The sequence below is a fragment of the Loxodonta africana genome, chromosome 19 (assembly GCF_030014295.1).
Source record: "Loxodonta africana isolate mLoxAfr1 chromosome 19, mLoxAfr1.hap2, whole genome shotgun sequence".
NCBI classification, from domain to species: Eukaryota; Metazoa; Chordata; class Mammalia; order Proboscidea; family Elephantidae; genus Loxodonta; species Loxodonta africana.
Window position 1 is genome coordinate 25,689,086 of NC_087360.1, and position 22,600 is coordinate 25,711,685.

The window sequence follows — 22,600 nt, forward strand, 5'->3', positions numbered from 1 at the left end:
TACAACCTAGAAAACCCTATGGGCAGTTATATTCTGTTACGTGGTGTCGCTATGAGTTGGAATCTCCTCAAAGGCACCCAACAACAACAATATTCCATTGTGTGGATATACTACAATTTGCTTATCAATTCACTTGGACATTTCGGTATTTCCAGTTTGGGGCTATTACAAATAAAGCTTCCAAGAACATTCACATACAAGTCTTCATTATAAACCTCTTCCCCTTACGGAACAAAATTTGCCCTGAATTTTCCCGGAGCCACACAACAGTCTTCCAAGACAAAGAGGGAGAGGCTAAGTGTTTCACACTGAGTATGAGTTCAGCAGTAGGTTCTGTAACCTGACTGCCTGTTGAGAATCCATTTTCTACTACTTAGAATCTGAGTGACCTCGGCCGAGTCTTCACTTCCCTGAGCCTCAGTGTTCTCACATGTGAAACATGTTCTCTCTTTTGAGCTCCTGAACCGAACATACAAACTTTTTCTGGACATCTCTTTTTGTGTCTCCATCGACCCCTCAAAATCAACACGAGCAAAACAGGGATCGTATTCTTTCCACAAATACAGTCCTCCTCTGTGGCACAGTGATTAAGGGTTACAGTTGCTAACCAAAGTGTTGGCAGTTTGAATCCACCAGCCACTCCTTGGAAACCCTAAGAGGCAGTTCCACTATGTCCTGTGGGGTCACTATGAGTCAGAATCAACTTAACAGCAGCAGGTTTGTTTTTGTAGGACCGGAGCCCTGGTTGTGCAATGGTGGAGAGCTATGCTGCTAACAAAAAGGTTGGCAGTTTGAATCCACCACTTGCTCTTTGGAAACGCTATGGGGCAGTTCTACCCTGTCCTATAAGGTCGCTATGAGTCATAATCAACCTGATGGCAGTGGGTATATAGGACTAGCTACATGATTTGCAGGCACCAGTGCAAAATGAAAATGCAGGGCCCTTTGTTTAAAAAATTAAGAATTTCAAGACTGCTGCAGCAGAGCATTAATCAAGTGCAAGGGCCCTTCTAAGGGCAGGGTCCTGTGCAACTGCACAGGTTTCACACCCATGAAGTCCACCCTGTTCCTGTGTTCCTTTTATGAGTCAGCCTACAATCCTTTCTGGTCCACCATTTACCTCTTGCTCTGTGGCACCCTCCACTCTCCAGTCATAACGGACTTTTCAGAGTTCTCTAAATCCCCCAAACTTTTGCCTCTCGCCTGGGTGCCCTCTTGTTTCTTCCTCTTTACCAGCCTCAGTCTTTTTTCCTTGAGGCCCTTCTCGAAACAATGTCTTCTGTTTTCTGCTGTGAACACCACTTCTCCCTCATTTTCTTCAAACCTCTTGGCAAGTTCTTACCAAGTCTTTGCCACCTCACCCTCTCCTACTTGGTTTTTGTTTTATCTCGTTGGTGGAATCGCTGAGCTTTTATTTTAGCTTTAATAAAGTAGATAATAAAATTCACGTAGTTCAAAACAAGCATTCACCAGTGCTTAAAGTCTGTCTTCACTTCCAAATGATGTTTTCTATGATCAAGACCTAGGTGGAGGTGACATTCACAAGGGCCTCAAATTTACACTTTTGAGGTCATCTCCAGATGGAGTTTGGAGACCCAAAGGAAGAAAACATCAAACAACTGTAAAATTACATCCAGACCACACCACCTGGAGGTACAGAAGCGCAAAATGTATGTAAAAATTTAAGTACATATTTATGTATGTATATATTAAAAGCTCAAATGTGTTTAGATGTACATTTAAAATATACCACAATTTCTGTAACTCAGCTTGGCCTTTCATCCTTCTTCAATTACTGCTAAGACTCAGAAAACTAAGTGGCCCTTTGGATCTTTCTACCTCTGTGAGGGAAAGTATCTACCTTTATTCTATGTTTTGGTATTCTAGTTTATCCCCCAAAGAGCGAATGAATCAAAGGAGACAAAGGCTGGCAGCGAACCCAGCGCAGCCTCAGCCCTGCGGCCTGATGCAGCAGGTTTGTATGGCGCTTAGCAACCGTTACCAGGGCAACGCAACTTCAGAGGACGCCACACTGAGTGTGGCACAACGCGATATACCAGAAGGCACTGCGCTGTCTCTAAGTCTTCCGCCTCCCTCTATCCCAACATGCAACGGGGCCAAAACGCCAAGCTCTCTTCTTTAGGGCAGTTATAGAAATGCCTAAAGATCCGCATTCATTTAAACTTTTAAATTGTCTGAATTAGACTCACATTTGGGAAAGAGCTCGGAATATCTACCTTAGTAATTTTTCCAGAGCGCTTAATAGTAAATCTGGAGGAGGAAATCCCTATTTTCCTCTGGACTTTCGCGGGCGCCTCATTGGACAGCCCTCAGAGGCCCGCTTCGTGGGGGGTCTTCGGGGGCATAGGCCGGGCACGTGCGGAAGGAAGTGGCGTTGTCTGTCCGCGCGGCGCTGGTAGGCTCATCAACGTGGAGCGATGGGAGGCCTGGAGAAGAAGAAGGTGAGTAGAAGAGACGTCAGGGGTGCCTGGGTGGTGGAAGATGGGGGCGACGGAGCTTGGGGACAGTGCCCTTCCCCGGTCTTGGCTCCTCATGGGAAGAGGAACGGATCAACGCGAGGGGAGGCAGCTGTGAGTGGGGATCCGAGGATAGATGAGGACGGCAGTGCTCGTCCGATGGTAAAATCCGGGGAAGAGCCCTGGAATGGGCTGTGAGACAGAGCAAAGTTTCAGAAAAGCAGACCGAGCCGAGAGAGGACTCTTCATTGGGTGGTAAACTACGTGGAGATCATCTCTTAGACTTGTTCTCTGTAAGATTTCCATCTGTCGGAGTCGACTCCACGACATCTAGCAAGAAAAGAAGACTTATTATTCTTTTTCCACTTGAACCAGATCATCTCCTGGGCATTGGGGATGAAGGCGTGAAAAATCAGATGTCATCCCTGTCTTCCTGAACTCACTTTGTAGTAAACAACTAAATAAAATTATCACAGGTTGTCACTGTGAAGGAAACAAACGAGATAAGGCTAGAGAACACAAAAGGATACTGGTTTTAATTAGTGTTGTTTTGAAAAGTCTTTCTGAGGTGGTAGCATTTAAGCTGAAATCTGAATGAGTAGATGTAACCTTGGATGGGTCCTGGGGCATAGGAATGCTCAGTGAACAAGCTTGGCAGGGGAGACTGCAAGTGCCCAAGACCCTCGGGTGGGAAAGGTTTGCTCTGCAAGAAACCGGAAGGACATCAGGATGACTGGAATATACCAAACCAAGGGAAGAGCATTGGGTGAGGTTGGAGTTAGGCAGTGCTGCAATCATGCAGAGCCTTTTAAGCCACAGTGAGGAGCTTGGATTTTATTCTGAGTGCAATAGGGAGCAACATGATCAGAGTTTTTCAAGAAATTGTTTTTACTGCTGTGAGAGGAATCTCCTCTGGTGGCAGGAAGAAATTAGAGAGGGGGTAGAAGTGAGGAAGATGTAGTTGGCTCAAGTATTTCCTTCAGCTGGAAAGTTTCTAATACCATTTTTGTTTTTAACACAACACATTTACTGAACATCTGTAAGTGCTAGTCATTTGGCGCTACAAAGATGTAAGACAGAAAACCTGCCCTTGAGGCGGAAATGCAGATATGTGAGCAAATTATTACCGTTCTTCAAAGCTGGGTTTTGCAACCATTTTGATATTTTGGACCAGATAATTCTTTATTTTGGTAGGGGGAGGGAGGGAGGCTGTCTTGTACATTTTAGAACGTTTAGCAGCATCCCTGATCTCCACCCACTGGATGCCAGTAGCACCCAATAACCAAAAATGTCAGCAGACATTGCCAAATTGCACCCCATCCCCCAGGAGCAAAATCACCTTGGCTAAGAACCACTTATCTCTTTACTTTTTAAAAGGATAAGTCTTGTGACAAGTATACGTGGTGTAGGGCAACGGAAGACACTTTTAATGAAGACGCACCATCCTGAGACAATCTGAAACCTATCTTTGCATCCCCAGGACTTAGCATGGGCCTGATCTGCAGTGAACAATTAATACCTGTCTGAAGGAAAGAAAGAGTGAAGGGCCTGTTTCAAGACTAGAGCTATTCATGGACATACCCCTCTGGAGTCTCTAGGTTTGTCTCTTTACAGCTGGTCCTGGCCTTAGAGGCCCTTGTTGTCTTGCTCCAGGAGGAGGGCTTGTTTGAACTGACATGCTTGGTCAGCATTGCAAGGTGCATGGTGCAAGACACTGCTACTCTCTATCAGGGATACAGAGATGTGAGTGTGAGGCAACATTTTAGCACCACAGACATCCAAATGGTTGCACAAAACAATAACCACCTCGGGACAGGTAGAGACCAGGCCTTTTACCTTAATTACCCTTGTAGTATCTAGCTTAATGCTTTGACTATAGTCAGAAACCAAAACCCATTGCCTTGGAGTTGATTCTGACTCATAGCGACCTTATAGGACAGAGTAGAACTGCCCCATAGGGTTTCCAAGGAGTGGCAGGTGGCCATGAACTGCTGACTTTCTGGTTAGGAGATAAACGTTATTGTCTGCGGAATGAAGGAATGAGGAAAGGGAGGGGTTGTGTGGTCTACAGCCTGCATTCTCAAGCCAGGCAGTACCACCCTCAAGGGTGCAAAAATTGGTTCTGGGGGAGGGAATTTTAGATATTACAGTGATTTATGGCCTTCCAAAGGCCTACGTTACATAAATATATAATAAATCTGTAGTATTAAAATTACATGAGTCTGTGAGGCTGGGGGAAAGGGAGTAATAATGAAAAGAAGGTTGAGAAATATTGGATTCATGCTTAGGAGCTCAGACTCAAGTCAAGCTGGTTTGAACCCCAGCTTCAGCACTTAGAAAGCTGTGTGACTTGGGCAGGTTATTTAATCTTGCTGAGCTTCTTTCCTAAGGAGCCCTCGTGGTGCAGTCGTTAAGCATTTGGCTGTTAACTAAAAGGTTGGCAGTTCAAACCCACCAGCTGCTCCGCAGAAGAAAGATGTGGCAGTCTGCTTGCATAAAGATGGCAGCCTTGAAAACCCTATGAGGTACTTTTACTCTGTCCTGTAGGGTTGCTATGAGTTGGAATCGACTTGACAGTAGTGGGTTTGGTTTTGGGTGTTTTGAGCCTCTTTCCTCCCGTGCTAAGTGGAGGAGGTAGGTGGATTATAACGGCATCTACCTCAGCGGGCTGTGGAGATTAAATGAAATGGTGCATGGAAATAACTCATCACGATAGCTAAAACCTGGAGCTGATACCGAGTGCAAGGTACAGCACCCGATACACAGCAACCTCATGGTCTCCAGCTTGTGTTTTGCAGATGTATGTGTCCTCTATACTGACAACTGCAAGGACAGTGCAGGGCTGCTCTTTCAGTTGGGTGGGCTCCCTCTCTACAGCATTTCCCATCTCAGAAGCGCTTCAACCACTTCTCTGGAGTGTTAGTTACCTCTGGAACAAGGTGTGCCCAGAGTTTGATGTCAGTCACAGAAATCATTGCTAATGAAGATTTGTTTTCTTCCTCCTCAAGTATGAACGAGGCTCTGCCACCAACTACATCACCCGAAACAAAGCCCGGAAGAAGCTGCAGCTGAGCCTGGCCGACTTCAGGTAAGGCCGAGAGGACTGCAGAGAGGGGCCTCAGGGTGCCTGGGCAGGGAATGCACAGTGAAAACTCAGCCTGACCGTTGGGCGTTGTACCTGACTTACAGAGCTGCCCAGATGTTCTGGGCATTCTGGTAGTCCTCTTCTTTCTTGCCCAGCTAGCTTTAGTGGATTGTGCTTTGCCAGACATGGTCTGATGGGAATCTGGAGGAGAACTGAGTGATAGAGCCCTGAGGTCATCAGAATGGGACCACTGGGCTAGGGGTGTACCACCTGTTCCCTTCTGTAGGAAAGACCTCTGATCCTGCAACTGGGGGTGCCCACTCCTCAGAGAGTCAAATCCAGACTCCTCCATGGCCCGCGGGCCCTGTGATCTGGCTGTCTCTGACTTCTGCAGCCTCCTCTGGCTGTATTCCAGCCACATGGCCCACTTTTAGTTCTTCAGATACGCCCAGCACTTCCCAGCCTCATGGCCTTTGTCACCTGTCTAAGGATGCTCTTCTTCCTCCCGCCCCCCCCCCTTTTTTTTTTTTGGCCAATAAGAGCAGAATTTTATTGTCTCATGGTTCTGGATTCTAGAAATCCAAATCAGGGTGTCTGCCATGTTGGGTCCTCCTTAGGGCTCTGAGGGAGACTCAGTTCCATGCCTCTCCTAGCTTCTGGTGGTTCCATCCATCCTTGGCGGCTAAACTCTGCCTGTGTCTTCACATAGCTGTCTTTCCCCTGTTTCCCTGTCTCTGTGTATCTTCTCTTTTATGAGACACCAGTTATACAGGATTAGGACCCACTGTGCTCCAGTATGACATCACGTTAACTTATCTGATAACATCTGCAAAGACCCTATTTCCCAAAAAAGGTTGCATTCTCAGTTCCTGTTATGAGGGAGTCCTAACAGAGGCCAGGAGCCCAACATAACTTTTGAGGGAACACGGTTCAATCCGTAACAAGGGGTAAAGGGATAAATGAGTCAGGCAGTCAGTATTCTTCCCTCTGCTTTTTCCTTGGCTGACTCCTTAGGTTTGCTGAAATGTCACTTTCTCTGCAAGGCTTTTCCTGACCCACTTAGTGAAGGGGGTACCTGCCCGTCAGCCCCTCTCCATGTCCTGTGTGTTTCTTGCCAGCGTGTGGCAGTCTGCATCCTGTTTGTTGGGAATTCAACCTGTTGCTGCCCTAGGATGTTAGCCCTCTGAGGGCAGGGGCCTCGTGCTCCCTGTTCTCGTTGTTTTCCAGGCCCGGCCACAACCAGTGACAGTGCGTTTACTAACAGAACAAATGGCTTCTGCCTTCCAGGCGGCTGTGCATCCTGAAGGGCATTTATCCCCATGAGCCCAAACACAAGAAGAAGGTTAACAAGGGCTCCACGGCAGCCCGGACCTTCTACCTTATCAAAGACATCAAATTCCTTCTCCATGAACCCATCGTCAATAAGTTCCGGGAATACAAGGTGAGGCCTAGGCTCTAAACTCAGGGTGGGTCCCTATCAAGCTTGGAACCCACTAACTATGGCCTTGGGCAGATTACTTAACCTCTCTGAGTGAGCCCCTGCAAGGGAGAATATCATTCCACCTCAAAGGGATGTCATAAAGGTCATCTGACTATATGTGTGGAAATCATCTGCACAGACCTTGATAGTACTTTACCTGTGGTAACTTTTCCCTGGTTCTTTCTGAAGTTTTTTGGCTCTGAAGCAAAGGTGTGTTCTCTGCCAAAAGAAACAGCTCCTATTATGAGTCTTTCTGAAATTGCTCCCAGGAGGCCAAGACTTTCATTCCACAAATAGAAGTCATTAAATGCTTAAATATCTCAGGGAAAGTAGAATCCTATTTATGCCAAATGCAAATAATGGAAAGTAGGCTACTGCTGGAAACCTTGGCCTGGAGCAGGCCAGGCCCTCCCTGGAGGGGTGGGGCGCCACCTGGTGGCCCACAGAAGGCTGGCCAGCAGCTGTTGCCATCCCTGCTGGCCTAGCCTGCTGGGAGTGGGTATCTGGTCCTGTTTCACTGCTGGGTTTTGTAACTACATAAACACACCTAGTTGGAAGTGGACCCTTTGTCCACTTAGTACTGCTGCTAGAAGTACTGGGAGGGAAGAAGGCTCATCTGTGAGTGGTTCTCACAGCCAAAGGGATGCATTGGTCTAACCGCCCTTTAGAATGGGTCAGCCTTGCTGCTCCTTGGAGTTGGCAGTTTCGTAAACCCTGGGCTGAGGGTGCTGGCCAGCTTCAGGAAGCTTTGAGAATCCTCTTGCCCATGCCTCCATCCTCCATGGAAGAGAAGAGTCCAGGAGCCTTAGGGCCCTGGCATGAGCAGTCTCTTCTTCTTTTCCAGGTGTTTGTCCGGAAGCTCCGGAAGGCCTATGGGAAGGGCGAGTGGAACACTGTGGAGCGTTTGAAGGACAACAAGCCCAACTATAAGCTTGACCACATCATCAAGGAGCGGTGAGCTGGGCACCTTCAGAACACTACTGTCTTTGTATTCACGCCAGCCTCTGTCCTAGGCCTGGGGGTACAAGACCAAGACCCCACTCAAGGAACTGGGACCCTTTTGGAGAAGGCAGGCCAAAAAACAAATTAATAGATCACCATAATGATTGCAAGATACAATGAGTGCCATGAAGGGTGCAAACTGTGTGAAGGGATCTGAGGGGCAGGTTCATCAGAGGAGGTCTCCCTGAGGGGAGTCATTTGAGCCAGCATGTGCCAAGCACAGAAAACAGCAAGTGCAAAGCCCCTGTGGTGGGGGAGAGCTCTGGGGTGCATGCTGGGTACATGGCAGACCTGAGAGATACGGTGGGACCCCTCTGTGGCCTTAACCCTTTCCTGCCCAACTTTCTCTGGAGTCCCCCTCATTTACTGGCTAAATCAGTGGTTCTCAGCTAGGGGCATTTTTGCCCCCAAGAGGACATTTAGCAATGGCTAGAGAAATTTTGGGTTATTATGACTAGAATGGGGATGCTGCTGGCATCCAGTGGGTAGAGGCCAAAGGGCTGCTAAACAACCTACAACACACAGGACAGCCCCCACTACAAAAAACTGTCTGGCCTGAAATGTCAATAATGCGGAGGTTCAGAACCCCTGGGCCAGATGAATGTCCATCTTCTCTTGCACTGATGGCCCAGGACCATTTGGCTCCAGGGTGGATGGACTTGGCTTCATTGAGGCAGGCTGCCCCGCCCTGGGCTCCCACTGGACGAGCTAGACAGCCGGCATTCTTAGCCTAGCTCTGCGGCCCGTGAGCTGGGTGGCCAGAAGACATTCCCTGTTCTGAGGGAGCCCTCATCTCTAACAGAGACGATGGTAATTCCTTTTCTGCCTCTGACACACAGCTGTTGTGTGGAACAAATGGGGGAAAAAATGCAAAAGAAAAATGCACTTTGAAAGTTAAGTGCCTAGATTCACACACACACACACCAGGTGGTGGTGTGGTGGTGGCCAAGCCTCAGGGTGATGATGTTCCCAGCTCTGCACCAGGAAGCCAGACCATTTGAGAGGCCGCAGAAAGCACTTCTCTCATCTTTCTGGGCTGAAGACAGGGCAGACCCTACCTGACTTGTTGCAGTGAGTGACACCATCTAGAACTAGGAGGACCGTGGCGGTCTCTGGGCCCCTGGCTTTCAGAGTCCTTTTGTGAAGCAGCAGAGCCCTTTGTTCAAAACGAAGCTTCCGTGGAAGGCATTTTGGAAGCCACCCTGATTGAGAGAGAGAGACTTGGAGCCCTGTCTGCCCTCTTGTCCTCAGGCATTTCCGGGGAGAGTTCCAAGAGCCCAGTTTTAAACCAGCAGTCTGCCCTCACAGTGTTGTTTTCCAGATAAAGACAGAATCACAGGCCAGGATCACAGGCCAGAGTATGGGGCTGAAATCCAGGTCTTGTCACTCACGGGCCCTTGTTGGGTCCGCCAGGGTGGCTTATTCTCCTGGCTTCCTCAGTTAGCACAGGATCCCTGGAAGCACTTTATTCCTGTGGCTCTTCCTGGCCCAGGATGACCCAATTACAGCATTTTTACCACCTGGTTCTTAGCTCACAAACTGGACAGACTCTGGGTGATGAGAGACAGGGATGGTGACCTGAGGGAGGAAGGTCCCCAGCTCCACTTGGTTCAACTAGGGCAGCTTCTCATTTTTCCGTTTTATGTCTTGGATGTCCAGGTAGATTTTCTCTGAAGTAAAGGTTCCACCTTAAAAAAGACTACAGAGCCTCTGACCCGGTTGTCCCTCTTCCATTACAAAGTATGGCAAGGGCTCGAGGCTGGGTGCTCAGTGGGCAGCAGGATTCCTAGGCCCCATCAGGGTTTGATGCGCAGAGCCCAGTGGCACAGCCTGGTTGGTGGTTCCTCCCAGGGCCGTCCCCAGGTACTCAGGCCTCTCTGGGCACTGCCTAGCCTTCTGGTCAGGAAGCGGCAGTGACAAGGCTTGGCTTGGAGAACAGTGATCCCTGGGGCAGCTGGCAGGTGACCGAGTCTGTAAACACTGCCACCATCATACAGGTACCCCACCTTCATTGACGCCCTGCGGGACCTGGATGATGCCCTCTCCATGTGCTTCCTCTTCTCCACCTTCCCCCGCACTGGCAAGTGCCACGTGCAGACCATCCAGCTCTGCCGCCGGCTTACCGTGGAGTTCCTGCACTACATCATCGCCGCGCGCGCCCTACGCAAGGTGAGCCACGGCCACCGGTGGGGGGCCCCACCACCACCCAGCCTTTGCCACCTGTCGTCACCAGGCTTTCTGTCCCCCCAGGTCTTCCTCTCCATCAAAGGCATTTACTACCAGGCCGAGGTGCTGGGGCAGCCCATTGTGTGGATCACGCCCTATGCCTTCTCCCACGACGTGAGTGTGCCTCTGGGGAGGGGCTGTTCCAGGCTGTCGCTTCCTCTCTCCTGGCTGCTGGACAAGATCAGGGTGGATGGTGGGGGGATTGTGCTGTCCTGAGAAGTCCAGTGTGTGCTAAGTTCCTACTCGTTGGCTGGGGGGCAGCGTGTACTATGCAACCTTGTGATCAGGGCCCCAAACTGGTTCTTCCTGGTTTGATCATGGCCAAGGAAGCGACACTGGAACGGACCCAAATTTTTTAAATTTGGGTGAACAGTTGAGTTGGAAACAGTGGTCACCCACTCAAAGCTGGCAGCCGATCGTCCTGCTTTGAATGTGTGTCAATCTTCTCAGTCCTGGGAATAGTCCAGTCTCACACATCTGGCTCCAGAAAGGCTTCCATCCCCATTCCAAGTCTCTCATTCCAGGGCATCAAGCTGTAATTTTCCCCTTCAGGCTATCATTCTGGATCACCCAGATTTTCAGAATTCAGGTCTGTTTCCATTTCGCTTCGTCAGCCAGGACTGAACCGGTTCAAACGTGCTCAAAGCCCTGGTTATAATTAAGAGCGTGAACGCTGCACAGTGGGTGAAGGTGGCCCTTTGGGGTGCGATTGGACAGTGAGAGGGGCTAGTGGGACCGAGTGCTGTCTGCACTCTGAATGGGTGCCAGAGCCCAGCCTGCAGCGAGCGTACTGGGCCCTGCTCCCTGCTCTGCTCTGCCCTGCACCCCCGCCCCCATTAGCCCCACAGGGGAGGAGGACGGGTAAGCTGTGGCTGTGAAGGGAGGAGCACAAGAGAAGCACCTAGCAAGGGGTGCTGCTGCTTATTTATCTTTTAAATAACCATGAGTATTGTTGGCAGGGGCCCATTGAAGAAATCCTGTTCTTACCTCTGTAAGCTGTAACTTGGCTTGCTGCCTGGCCTCTCATTCTGTGGGCCTGCATTTGGCCCAACTTCCTTCTTGGTCTGTGGGCGAGCACTGGTGCCTCCTGTAGAGAGCAGGTGCTGCGGGCCTGGCTGATGGCAGGTTTGCTGACCAGGTCATCGGATGCTCCAGGGTGAGGCAGGAGCTAGGCCCCATGTCCACTCCCCATTACCCAGGGCTGGTGGGAGCCTGAGGGTCATAACCTGCTCTGGCCATGTGGGTGTCTGGTGGGGAAGCTGCAGTCCGTCTATAAGTGAGAGGCGGGCGTGGCTCGCTTGGCAGTCCAGTTGATGTCCCTACTCCTGGAGGCAGACACGGGCACCTGTGGTTCTCTCTTTCCCTCTCTCCCTCTCCTCCTCCTCCTTTTTTCCCTCCTTCCTCTCTGGTCCTCCTGTATGTTCTCTGGGATCACCCACCCCATGCTGCTCAGACTACTCTTTGTGTGTGAATAGGGCCTACACACAGCTGGCCCTGGGGGGAAGGGTGCGGCTGCCCCTGCCTCCCTCCTCCCTGGCCAGCTTCCTGCCACTACTTCCTCTCAGCAGGAGAATGGGAACTGGAACTGAGGAGTGACAGAGGACCTGGTGTGACCCCCACCCTCTCTGGGAGATTGTGGTTATGTGGGAACCCAGACAGGTAGTCGGGGTAGGGGGTGCCCTGCTGAGTGCTGTGCTATGAGAAACAAGGCTGGTGCTCAAATGCCCAGCCATGTCCTACAGGGCAGATACTAGTGCAGAGTGGAGGTGGGAGCAGAGGAAGTCAGGTACCTCACGGCCCCAGGTTGGAGAAACAGTTCCCAGTCACAGGTGCATCTAGTACAGACAGGCTGTTGTGATCATTACCAATCCTTGCCATTGCTCGGCATGTCCTCCCGTCCAGGTCCTGGGACCAGCAGGGCCGGTCAGCCTCCTTGACATAGATAGCGACACCATTTGAAAGTTGAGGCATTTCGGTCTAGTCTCCAATCAACTTGTGGAGGGCGAAGACGAACCCTTCCATCTCCCCTGCTGCTGGGCTAGAGGTTAGGAGACTGCCTGGGCGCCTCTGCCCTAAAAGGCGGTCTCTGTGCTTCCCTCGCCCAAGGGCTCCCTGGAGGCTGGGCCACCCCAGCCTATTCTGGGCCCTTGGGCTATGCCTTTGTCTCTGGCTTGGGCCTGGCCTGGGTCACTGAGTTCCAAGTGTCCACCCCATTACTGCTGTCAGGGTATGGAGAGGTGAGGCCTGTCTGCCTACAGCTCCCCCCAGGCAGAGAGGGACCGCTCCAGGGTCACCTCGGCCAGCTGTGGCTTCCTTGGGCCAGGGATGGTGCTGGGCTCTGGGAGTGTTGCTCTCCATGGTCAGTCTGGCCCTGGAGGCAGGTGTTCCACAGAGAATGAGGGAGGTAATGGCGAAAGCCTGAGCTCTGCCTGGGTTGGCTAGGGAAGGCACCCTCTCCAAGGACAGATGTCTAAGCCAAGACTCGAGGGATGATGGGGAGAGCCAGGGTCAGAAGGCAGCCAGTCATGGGAACAGTAAGTCCAAAGGCTTCCCTCTACTCACTCGTAGCTTCCCTTCATGTTATGCGGTCTGGTGCTGGCCTCTAGGACATCCCTAATCCTTGGGACCCTTGTGTAGAGCCTCACTTGTGCCCAGATGCCCCCGGGTGAGCACGTGGCATTCCACCTCTTCCCTGGGGGCAGAGCTTTGTGGGCAGAGCTGCTCTTGAGGAGCCCGTGGTCCTCTGGTCAGCCAGACCCCAACCCTGTGCGGGTTGTCAGTGCCTCCTTGCCCCACACCTGGCACCCACACCCCTGACGCGCATCCCCTGTGCCCCCAGCACCCAACAGACGTGGACTACAGGGTCATGGCCACCTTCACCGAGTTCTACACCACCCTTCTGGGCTTTGTCAACTTCCGCCTCTACCAGTCCCTCAATCTCCATTACCCCCCCAAGGTAGGGCCCCAGCCCAGCGCCTTCTCCCCGGGACCCAGGGCCTTGATGGTGAGGGACCTTTGTCCACAGGGAGATGACAGGCTGTGTGTGTCCTTTTCCCCCTCTGACCTCCCCCTTCTCCCAGCTGGAGGGACAGACCCATGCTGAGCTGAAGGCCAGTGAGGGCGCATATGCGCTGGACTCCGAGAGCTCTGTGGAGGTGAGCAGCCTCAGGGGCATCAGTCCTGCATCTCCCCAAAGGTGATCCCTGTCCCCAACATGTCTGGGGGCCTGGCCTCGGGTTGAGTGGCAGTCGTGGCTAGATGGCCTAGGAGCCCAAACCCAGTATTATTACCACTACCTGTCCCCAGTCCTGGCAGCCCACCCAGACGTGTCCCCCACCTGCAAGTAGGCATCCTGTTTCTTTCCTGTAGAAACTGGCTGCCCTCAGTGCCAGCCTGGCCCGCGTGGTGGTGCCTGTCACGGAGGAAGAGGCCGAGATGGATGAGTTTCCCGTCGATGGGGTGAGGACTGTGCTGCTTCCAGAAGGAGATAGGCGGGGAGGGTATTGGGGCTGCCCACTCTGGCCTGAGGGATCTGGAAGGAAGCTAGGGATGGGATCACCTCCACCCCCTGCCCTCCAGTGGGGGTGGGGGTGGGCCTGGTGGTACGAGGCCTGGCCTCTTTCTCAGCAGGAGGTAGTAGCACAAGAGGAGGACCGAAGGAGGGAGCTGGAGACTCAGGAAAAGCATAAGAAGCTCTTCGAGGGCCTGAAGTTCTTCCTGAACCGTGAGGTGCCCCGTGAGGCCCTGGCCTTCATTATCAGGTGGGGAGACCATGAGCGTGGAGCTCTGTCACGCTCTGGGCCTGCCACAGATGGGGTAGCCCTGGACACTCAGCAGTACAACCGGATGGGTCAGTCACCACTGCATGGGGTTGTTGTGAGGATTTCGGTTCATCAAAATGGTGTAAACGGTGCCTGGGAAGTGTGAGGCATAGCACCAAGTACAGCTGTCAACATTTCATTCATTACAGTCTGGGGCAGAAGGACAGGCCAAGGGCAAAAGTGCTCAGCTGTACAGGGGCTGGGGGTGTCAGCACAGACCGGAGGATCCTGGGGGGTCAGGGGGTAAGTGTGTCCTAGGAGGGAGAGCTTGTGGGCTGGCAGCCAGGGGTCTTGGGGGTCCCAGGGAGCCAGGCCCAGGGAAAGCATTTCATGCCAAACACCCTTGAGTGCTCCTTCTGCCTGTAGGAGTTTTGGGGGGGACGTGTCCTGGGACAAGTCTCTGTGCATTGGGGCCACCTACGAGGTCACGGACTCCAGCATCACCCACCAGATTGTAGACCGTCCTGGGCAGCAGACCCTCGTCATTGGCAGGTAGGCCCCCGAGGCCCTCCCGTCTGCCACCTGTCTGGGTTTCTGGGCATAGAAGTCTCATGAAGGCCCCTGTGGGTGCAGCGGGCCCTCGGGTTGCCCCATGACTGGTCTCTGCTCGCCACTCCTTGCCAGGTACTATGTGCAGCCCCAGTGGGTGTTTGACTCTGTGAACGCCCGGCTCCTCCTCCCCATGGAGGACTACTTTCCCGGAGTGCCTCTGCCCCCACACCTCTCGCCGTTTGTCTCCGAAAAGGAGGGCGATTACATCCCACCCGAGAAGCTGAAGCTGCTGGCCCTGCAGCGGGGAGAGGACCTAGGTGAGCCGGAGGGACTGGGCTGGGCAGCTGGTGGACAGGGTCCGCTGAACTGGCCTTGGCCCCTGGGCCTGAGCAGAATCCCTCCCTTCTTGGCTACAAAGGTGACACGCTCCAGGGAAGAGGACATCAAAGTCACAAGCTTTCCTTGGGGTTCTTACCCTTTGGAGTAAGGTTTAGGCAAAATGAACATTTGTGTAGTGCAAGGTTATTTGATATCAAAGTAACTGAGTAGAAGAATGATCGGGAATTGTCATTGTTTTTTATACAGGAGGCAGCAGAGCTCTGGAATTCGGGAGCTTGGGGTTTCCTCAGAAGGCAGCTGGGGCTGGGGGCTGGGTACCAGAGGGGTCAGGGTAGTACAGCCCAGGGCTGCCTTTGCATATCTCTGTGAATGGCAGGATCAAAGAGCAGTGCCTGGGGCCAGTTCTCACCCTATAAGGGCAGGAGGAGGCTCCCAGGCCATTCAGAAATCCTCCATTGACTGTTGACAGGAAATAAGAATGAATCTGAGGAGGAGGAGGAGGAAGACAATGAAGGTGACGAGGAGGAAGGGGGAGAAAATGAGGAGGAGGAGGATGCGGATGCTGATTCGGAAAAGGAGGAAGAGGCCCGCCTGGCGGCCCTGGAGGAGCAAAGGATGGAGGGGAAGGTACATGGGGCACTGGACAGGCTCAGCCTGGGGAGCAGCCCCGTTGGCCATCGTGGGGCCAGCCCTGGGGGCTGGTGCGGTTGGGAGTACCCATAGTGCTCACCCTGTGTCCCAGAAGCCCAGGGTGATGGCAGGCACTCTGAAGTTGGAGGACAAGCAGCGGCTGGCCCAGGAGGAGGAGAGTGAGGCCAAGCGGCTGGCTATCATGATGATGAAGAAGAGGGAGAAGTACCTGTACCGCAAGATCATGTTTGGCAAAAAGCGCAAAGTCCGAGAGGTAGGTACCTGCCACCCTACCGCAGCCTGAGACTCTGGGTGTGGCCACCAGGTGCAGCTGCCCGGGTGAATTTGGAGGCCAGCTAGCTCTTTTCTGAGGTACCTGCCTGGCCCAGCCCTTCCACGGCGGTTCAGTTTCCCTTCCTGCTCCTAGCTGTTCCTGAGTCTGCCAGGTTCTGGGGAACAGAATCTGAACCTGCTTTTCCAAAGGCCACTTAACAAAACTGCAGCAAGTAGGAGGGGCTGGAGCCAGTGCCTCTGGGTTTTTTGTTTTGTTTTGTTTTGTGCGTGCAATAACTCGAATGTTGTTTAGGGGTGTCAAACTACATGCAGGTTTTTTTTTTTTTAACAATAACGTGGTCTTCTTAACCGTATCCACACACAATACGTAGCCTGCCCGCTACTGGGAGGATTAGATTGCTTTCCACTTTCAGTTCTTAAACCGCATCCTCGAGAATGTCCCTGCTGGTTAAGTTCTTAAGAGTGGAATTGCTGGTTGAAAGGCCCACGCATTTCCTAGTTGCAACCCCACCAGCACCTGGCGAAGGAAGGTTCCAGGGACTTCCCAGCTTTCCCAGCTACAGGGAGCAAGTGGGGCAGGTGCCCAGGCTCCTGTGACCGAGGTGTTGGGCCCATAAAGTAAAAGAGTTGTAAGGCACCCTTATGTTCACATGAAATCTTTTCCCAGGGTAATTTGTCTCTCCCCCAACGACCCCCCCCAACCCCCCCCCCCGGCCACACACACACACACACCACAGCCTGACTCCTCTCCCCACTTCCTCCTCACAGGCCAACAAACTGGCGGCAAAGCGGAAAGCCCACGATGAAGCTGTGAGGTCTGAGAAGAAGGCCAAGAAGGCAAGGCCAGTGTGAGTGCTGGCAGCCCCTAGCTGGGCTACGGCCACCTCCCAGTGGCCAGACAGGATGGAGACAGGCCAGAGGGCCTGGGCTGCTTTTGTTCTCCTCCCCCTCACTCCCCTGGCAGCCCTGGCCCCCGCCAGTTCCCAGCCCAGTTTGGTGCTCCCAGACATCAGTGATCTGGGGAGTAAGGGGCCAGCCATCATCACAGTGGCTTTCCCCAGCCCTCTCATCATGGTTGGACCCATGATTCTCAGTGCTGTGATGAGGTGGGGATCGGGGGAGCATTTATTAAATGGCTGTAGTTTTGCAGTCAGTTGGATTCTCTGTTCCTGAGCTTTCCCGGGGTTGGGGAAGAGTAACGGAGTGCCCTGTGTGGCAGGCTGGGCCAGCCCTGGGTATTTGTCAACAGGGCCTGGTTGTTGCTCACACCTCTGAGTTGCCAAAGACCCTTTCAGGTCCAAGGCTGCCAGGAGTTGGGGGCAGAGCTTCTGGGCTTGGGCTGCCCTGTCACTGTGACTGTGGTTCACATCCAGTGTAGGCACTTTCCCCTGGGAACCTGTTTCCTTGTCTGTAAAATATGGGTAGGAATTCTGGGGACTCCCTCACAGGGATGCACGTGTTGGGAGTTCAGAGGTGATATATAGGTTCAACACTGTCACATGCCAAGTAAGTGCTTGGTACACACCAAGTGTGATTGGCATCACTTCCTGCAGAACCCAGGAGGTAAAAGCTAACGCTAAAAGGATCTGGGGCTCCGATCTGTGAGTCTTGAGTTGGGGAACCAAGCCTTCCCTCATGGCAGAACTGCTGAGTAAACCCCAGTGTGAGTTTTGCCAGCAGCCTAACTTGTGACCTTGTCAGGCCTTGCAACTTCCCGCCTGTTCCCACAGCGCCCCTGCTGGGACTGCAGCTTGCCACAGCCAGGGCTAGACCTCAGGGCTCAGATGCTTATTCCCAGCCTCTCCCTAGTCAGGCAGGGAGCTTCTGAACCCTGGGTGCCCTTGCGAGTAGGGTCCGGGATGGGGAAGTGTGGGTTTGGAACTGGACCCCAACTTCCCTGAATCTGAGCACCCCAGGGCCTTGGCCCTACACTGTCCTTGCTCCATAGGTGTAAAAGTGTTTTTTGGGGGGCAGTGTCTACAAGAACTTGGGCAGGCTCTGGCCTGAGGAGCAGAGAAGCCTGGGCCCCCAGCTTAGGCTGGGCCTTGTGGGCGGAAGGCTATGTCCCATGTCTACTCCCAGCATGCCCACTGGGGGAGGGGTGCTTCATGAGGCTGGGATGGGGTCAGGGCCTCTGGAGCCAGAGCCTGCGGCCCCAAGGGATAGAGGTGCATCCCAGGCTTTGGGCAGGAGCACCAGGGCAAGGCCAGAGAGCAGACCCGTCAGATGTGGAAAAATCCCTGGCAGCTATGCTGATGTGGAATTTTCCCCATTCCAGAGTCGCCCAGTGATGGCGGGGGCAGCAGGGCTCTGATGTGGCCCATGCCCCCCGGGGGGCCAGCTGGTTCTGCATTGCCCACAGCTGGAGCGGAGCATCCCCAGCTCCACCGGACATTAGTCCACATTCTTGGTCCTGTTCAGGGGGTGAAGAAGGAAAGCCGGGCCTGGACCAGGAGGTGGGTCCTGGACGGTCATCTGCATCCTGACAGCCCTGTTCAGCCGGGTGGGTGCTCTGGTGAGGCAGGGCAGCTGGAACCTCCAAGTGGTGCCCTTTTGGGAGTGAGGTCTTGAGCACCCTTTAGGAGATCCTGGCACCCTCTCCCCCATGGATGCGAAAAATGTATGCCCCTACCCCCCACCCCCGACTTCCGAACAGGAAGCTCCATATCTTGCATTGGACCCTCAGAGGGTTCCAGAACCGCCCCCCCCCCCGCAAAAGTTAAGCAGGCCGCCTCCTTTTCCCAGAGCCCCGCTGCCTCCTCCCCACCCCGTTTCCCAGGCACCTCGAGCCCCCTCCCGGGTTGGGGGCTCGGCGGCGGGACAATGGCCCCGTTGGCGCGCCCGAGACAAACGCGCCTTGTTGGGCTGGCGGCGGGGGCGCGGCGCTGCGCCCCGGCGCGCTGAATACAGCTTCTGTGCGTCCCGGGCGGGCGCCGAGGACCACGGGGCCCGGAGTGCCCATTGGCCGCGGCGCCGGGGGCAGGGCCAGGCCGGCGGCCGCACCTGGCCAGGAGCGGACGCGGCGGCGGGGGCGGGGGCGGGGGCCGGGGCCGGGGCCGGGGCGGGGACGGGGGCAGGGCCCAGGCCTGGCGGACTGGGGGACCGGCGGGTGCGCCCGCCGCTCAGTTAGCGCCCGGGCGGCGCGGCCCGGGCCGAGCCAGCGGCGCTGAGCCCGAAGAGGACGGGAACAAGGTAAGTCCAGGGGCCCGGCATTCCCCACCAGTTTGTGCCTTGCCTCAGCCTACCCCATTGGAGTCCTATCTACACTACCTCAGCCTCAAACTGGGGCCCCGTGCGTCAGACCCCAGGTGGACATGGAGTCTGGGAGGATGGACGAAGGAACTGGGGGTGCTGTGCTGCTGCAGCGGGACTGGGCACCCCTGCCGCTGCCGAAGGGTGGGTGGCTGCGGCCAGGGAGGGCACAGGTGGGTGCTCCCCTGCCCGGGTTTTCCTCCCTACAGCCCCTTTTTCCAGAGTTTCTTGAGTCCCTGGAGTGGGGTGGGTGGGGCTGGGGAAACAGGCACTTGAGCTGGAGTCTGTTAATGATTAATCTGCTTGGACACAGTGCCCTGAGCCCTGGAGGGGGAAGGGCCCAGCTGTCTCCCCCCACCAACCCTCCCCAGAAGGGGACCAGGGTCAGAGCAGAGGCTAGGGGCTGGAGTAAGGGACAGGACCCCTCTGCTCGGCAAAGGCCCTGTCCTGTACCCCAGAAAGAGGAAGTCACCGGCCAGAGGCATGGAGAGGTGAGGGTGGCACTGAGACAGCTCTGGTATCCAGGAGGGCCCCATAGGAAATCCCAGCAGTCTCCTGCTCCCTGAGCCAGCACCCAGGAAGGGGGTCCCGCCAGTTCTGCTCCGCAGTGCCAGGCCAGCACTCGGTAACAGCCGAGCTGAACGTAGAGCAGGACTGTGGCCCTTTGCAGTGGGGACCTCCTCCCCAGCTGCACGGAGCAGAGAGGTGATGGGTGCACATCTGGCTGCTGTCACCCACACCAGTGGGAGGGAGAGAAGAAGGGAGGGCAGCAGGCCTGACACCTGATGCCGGGTTGCCATGGTGACAGGTGCCATGGAAATCCTCAACAGGAGAGGGAGGGGTGGAGGGCGGTCCAGTTGGGAGAATCCAATCTCCTCCCTTACCAGGGGGTAACCTGAGGCCCAGAGAGGATGAGGCTTGTTCAGGGCCACACAGGAGACTGGGGCTTGAGAGCCCCCACACTGTGCTGACCTCCTGGTGGTGTCTGCAACCCCCAGCAGCCTTGAGAAGGAGACATTGCTACTATTTCATTATCCAGAGGGGAAACTGAGGCTCAGGCAGACTTGGCAACTTGCCCAAGGTCACGTAGTTTAGAGGTGGCTGAGTTGGCTCCCAATGGTAGGAATCTTGCCCCACCACCTCCTCAGCCCCATCTTGGGGCTCCAGTCCTGCCCAACAGCTGTCTGTCTTCCTGGGGTCTTAGCCTCTTGGATCTGCTGGGGCTGCCCCCAAACCCCAGCTTGGGACCCCTCCCCCTCGCCTCCCTGGCTCCCAGCTCTGCCTGACACTCGGGGGGGTGGGCAAGAACAGAGACAACGGAGCCCTGTTCCCAGCTGCCACTTTGGGCCGCCTTTATCCCTGCTGAGGGAAGCTTCCTGTGGACGAAGAAACACGCTGCTTCTTGCATGCCCCCTTCCCCTAGAGGGTCCCATGCCCTCTTGCCACCCACTGAGGAAGGAGTGTCGCCTGTGGCCCCTCCCTTTGGGCTCTGAGGGACTGAGGGCATCACCCCAGGAAAGAGGCAGTGACTAACTTGGAAGAAGGGTGCACAAACAGCGTTTCTGGCACGGCAGCAAACTGGGGAAGGGCTGCTTGCTTCGTTCCCACTGGGTGAGGAATAGGCTAGCCCCCTTTTAGGGTCCCCTACCTTTCCTGAGAGGAAGGCAGGTTGGAACAGAAGTGCCCATGGGGATCGCCAGGGGAGAGCGTTGCTGGTTGGGAGAAAGTGGGGGCCCGAGGGCACCTGCTTCCCTATCTGCCTGTTAGTTCCAGGGCAGAGAAAAGGGTTGGGGCCTCTCTCTGAGATTCAAGTACGGCTGGCTGGGCACCACAAACTTGGCACTAGCTGTCTCAGTTTCCTTGCATGTGATACCTAGGGATTGGGGCAACTTGAGTCTGAAACACGGAAAATATGGAACTTTGGAAAGGGAGGGTAGCCTTCCAGAAATTTGTAGGGGCAGATCCTACTTTCCCCACCAGGGGGGCCTAGGAGGGTAATAGTTCATTTCTTCCACTAACATTGACAGATGGTCTCTGGGGGTGCAAATGGTTTATGTTTGACAACTAATCAAGAGGTTAGTTGGTGGTTCAGACCCACCCAGTGGTGCTACAGAAGAAAGGCCTGGAGATCTGTTTCCGTAAAATTTACAGCCAAGAAAATCCTGTGCAGCAGTTCTACTCTGTAACACATAGGTTGCCGTGAATCAGAATCGACTCAGTGACCGTGGGTTTGGCTTGGTCAACAATGACTGCGTTCATGCCAGGCACTGTGCAAAGGACTTCACGTGCCAGAGATCCTGTGAGAGGCTCGCGGTACCCCCATTTTACAGATGAGCAAACTGAGGCTTGGGGAGGGGAAGTCACTTGCCCAAGGTCACCCAGCTGGGGAGTGGGCGAGGGATTCATAGCCAGGACGTCTCAGAGCTTGTGGCTTCGGGAGCAGAAAAGTGGGCAGGTGCACCCAGGGTACCGCACACAGCAGTGCTCAGGACCTCGTTTCAAACTTTTATATGATTAAATAACTTTATGGAAAAAAATACAAGACACTCCTGTACAAAATATTTGAGGCAGGTTATAAAATACACTCTTTTTATATCACTTTATACCCCCAACTCCTACATACACATTTCTGGGGTTCTCAGTATTTTTGGAGCAAATAAGGAAGCAGCTAACTTCCTGGTTAACATGTTTATCACTGTTCTCCAGTCAGAGCTACTCTGGGGCTTCTTAAATCCACCACCAGGGAGGGTGTAGATTTGCCCAGGACAGGGCAACGTCATGGGAGTTGCTGCGAGCCTGCTCCTAGTTCTGGTCTTACTGTTTAGACCCTCTACAAGTTGCAAAGCCTCAGTTTCCCCACATGTCCCATGAGGTTCTCAGAGGGTACTGAGAGGGGCTGCTGAAGTCGTGGTGTGGCTGCCTTTTGGCCTTTTGAAATAGCAAGACAGAATGTGTTGCCCCAGCAGGCCTGGGCCCCAGCTAGCAGCCATTCCCCTCAGCCGAGGGGGCACTAGAAGCAAGCTCAGAGAGGATGCTGTGAGCCAGTGTGTTGGCTGAAATGCCCCTTTGGGTGGTCCACCCGTGTCCGCTGCAGCACCCCACTCCAGAAGGCTCAAAACAGGGAAGCTTCTGGTCTTTAGAGTGCTATCCTCTTTCTTCTGCACTTTCAGCTGTAGAGCTGATACTTCCCAGTTCCTTCTTCTGCTCCTTCTGTTCCAGCCCCCTTCCCACTCAGGACACTGAGGCTCAGAGAAGGTAGTGTACCTGCCATAGTTACACAGCAAGGTACATGGCTCACATCAGCCACTTGGCCCTCTTCCTCCAGACCTGTTTTTTTCAGAATGGAAATATCTTTATTTTTTGCTTTTTACAGAAGTGATACAGGCTTATTGTATATAAAAAAAATTATATGTACATAGATACTCTACAAAAAATATATATGTAGGATATATATGTATATATGGTCTACATAACATATACGTGTATATATATTCCACAGAAT

At 53.8% G+C, this 22,600-nt stretch overlaps 1 protein-coding gene across 3 annotated transcripts; it reads left to right on the forward strand.

Annotated features, from left to right (window-relative positions):
* The first annotated feature begins 2,328 nt into the window (after positions 1–2,328).
* On the forward strand, positions 2,329–16,999 carry PES1 (pescadillo ribosomal biogenesis factor 1). 3 transcript variants are annotated; one of them, XM_064272472.1, is made up of 15 exons: positions 2,329–2,462; positions 5,486–5,565; positions 6,850–7,003; positions 7,887–7,996; positions 10,042–10,213; positions 10,295–10,384; positions 13,110–13,226; positions 13,351–13,425; positions 13,640–13,729; positions 13,898–14,031; positions 14,458–14,583; positions 14,716–14,900; positions 15,392–15,549; positions 15,665–15,826; positions 16,615–16,999. In XM_064272472.1, the coding sequence occupies exons 1-15, from the start codon at positions 2,439–2,441 to the stop codon at positions 16,696–16,698; spliced, it is 1,761 nt and encodes a 586-aa protein (XP_064128542.1). In that variant the 5' UTR covers positions 2,329–2,438; the 3' UTR covers positions 16,699–16,999. The 3 variants fall into 3 exon arrangements, with proteins under 3 accessions (XP_064128542.1, XP_064128544.1, XP_064128543.1); XM_064272474.1 differs by having other exon boundaries at positions 15,668–15,826; XM_064272473.1 differs by having other exon boundaries at positions 13,901–14,031.
* The last annotated feature ends 5,601 nt before the right edge of the window (positions 17,000–22,600 follow it).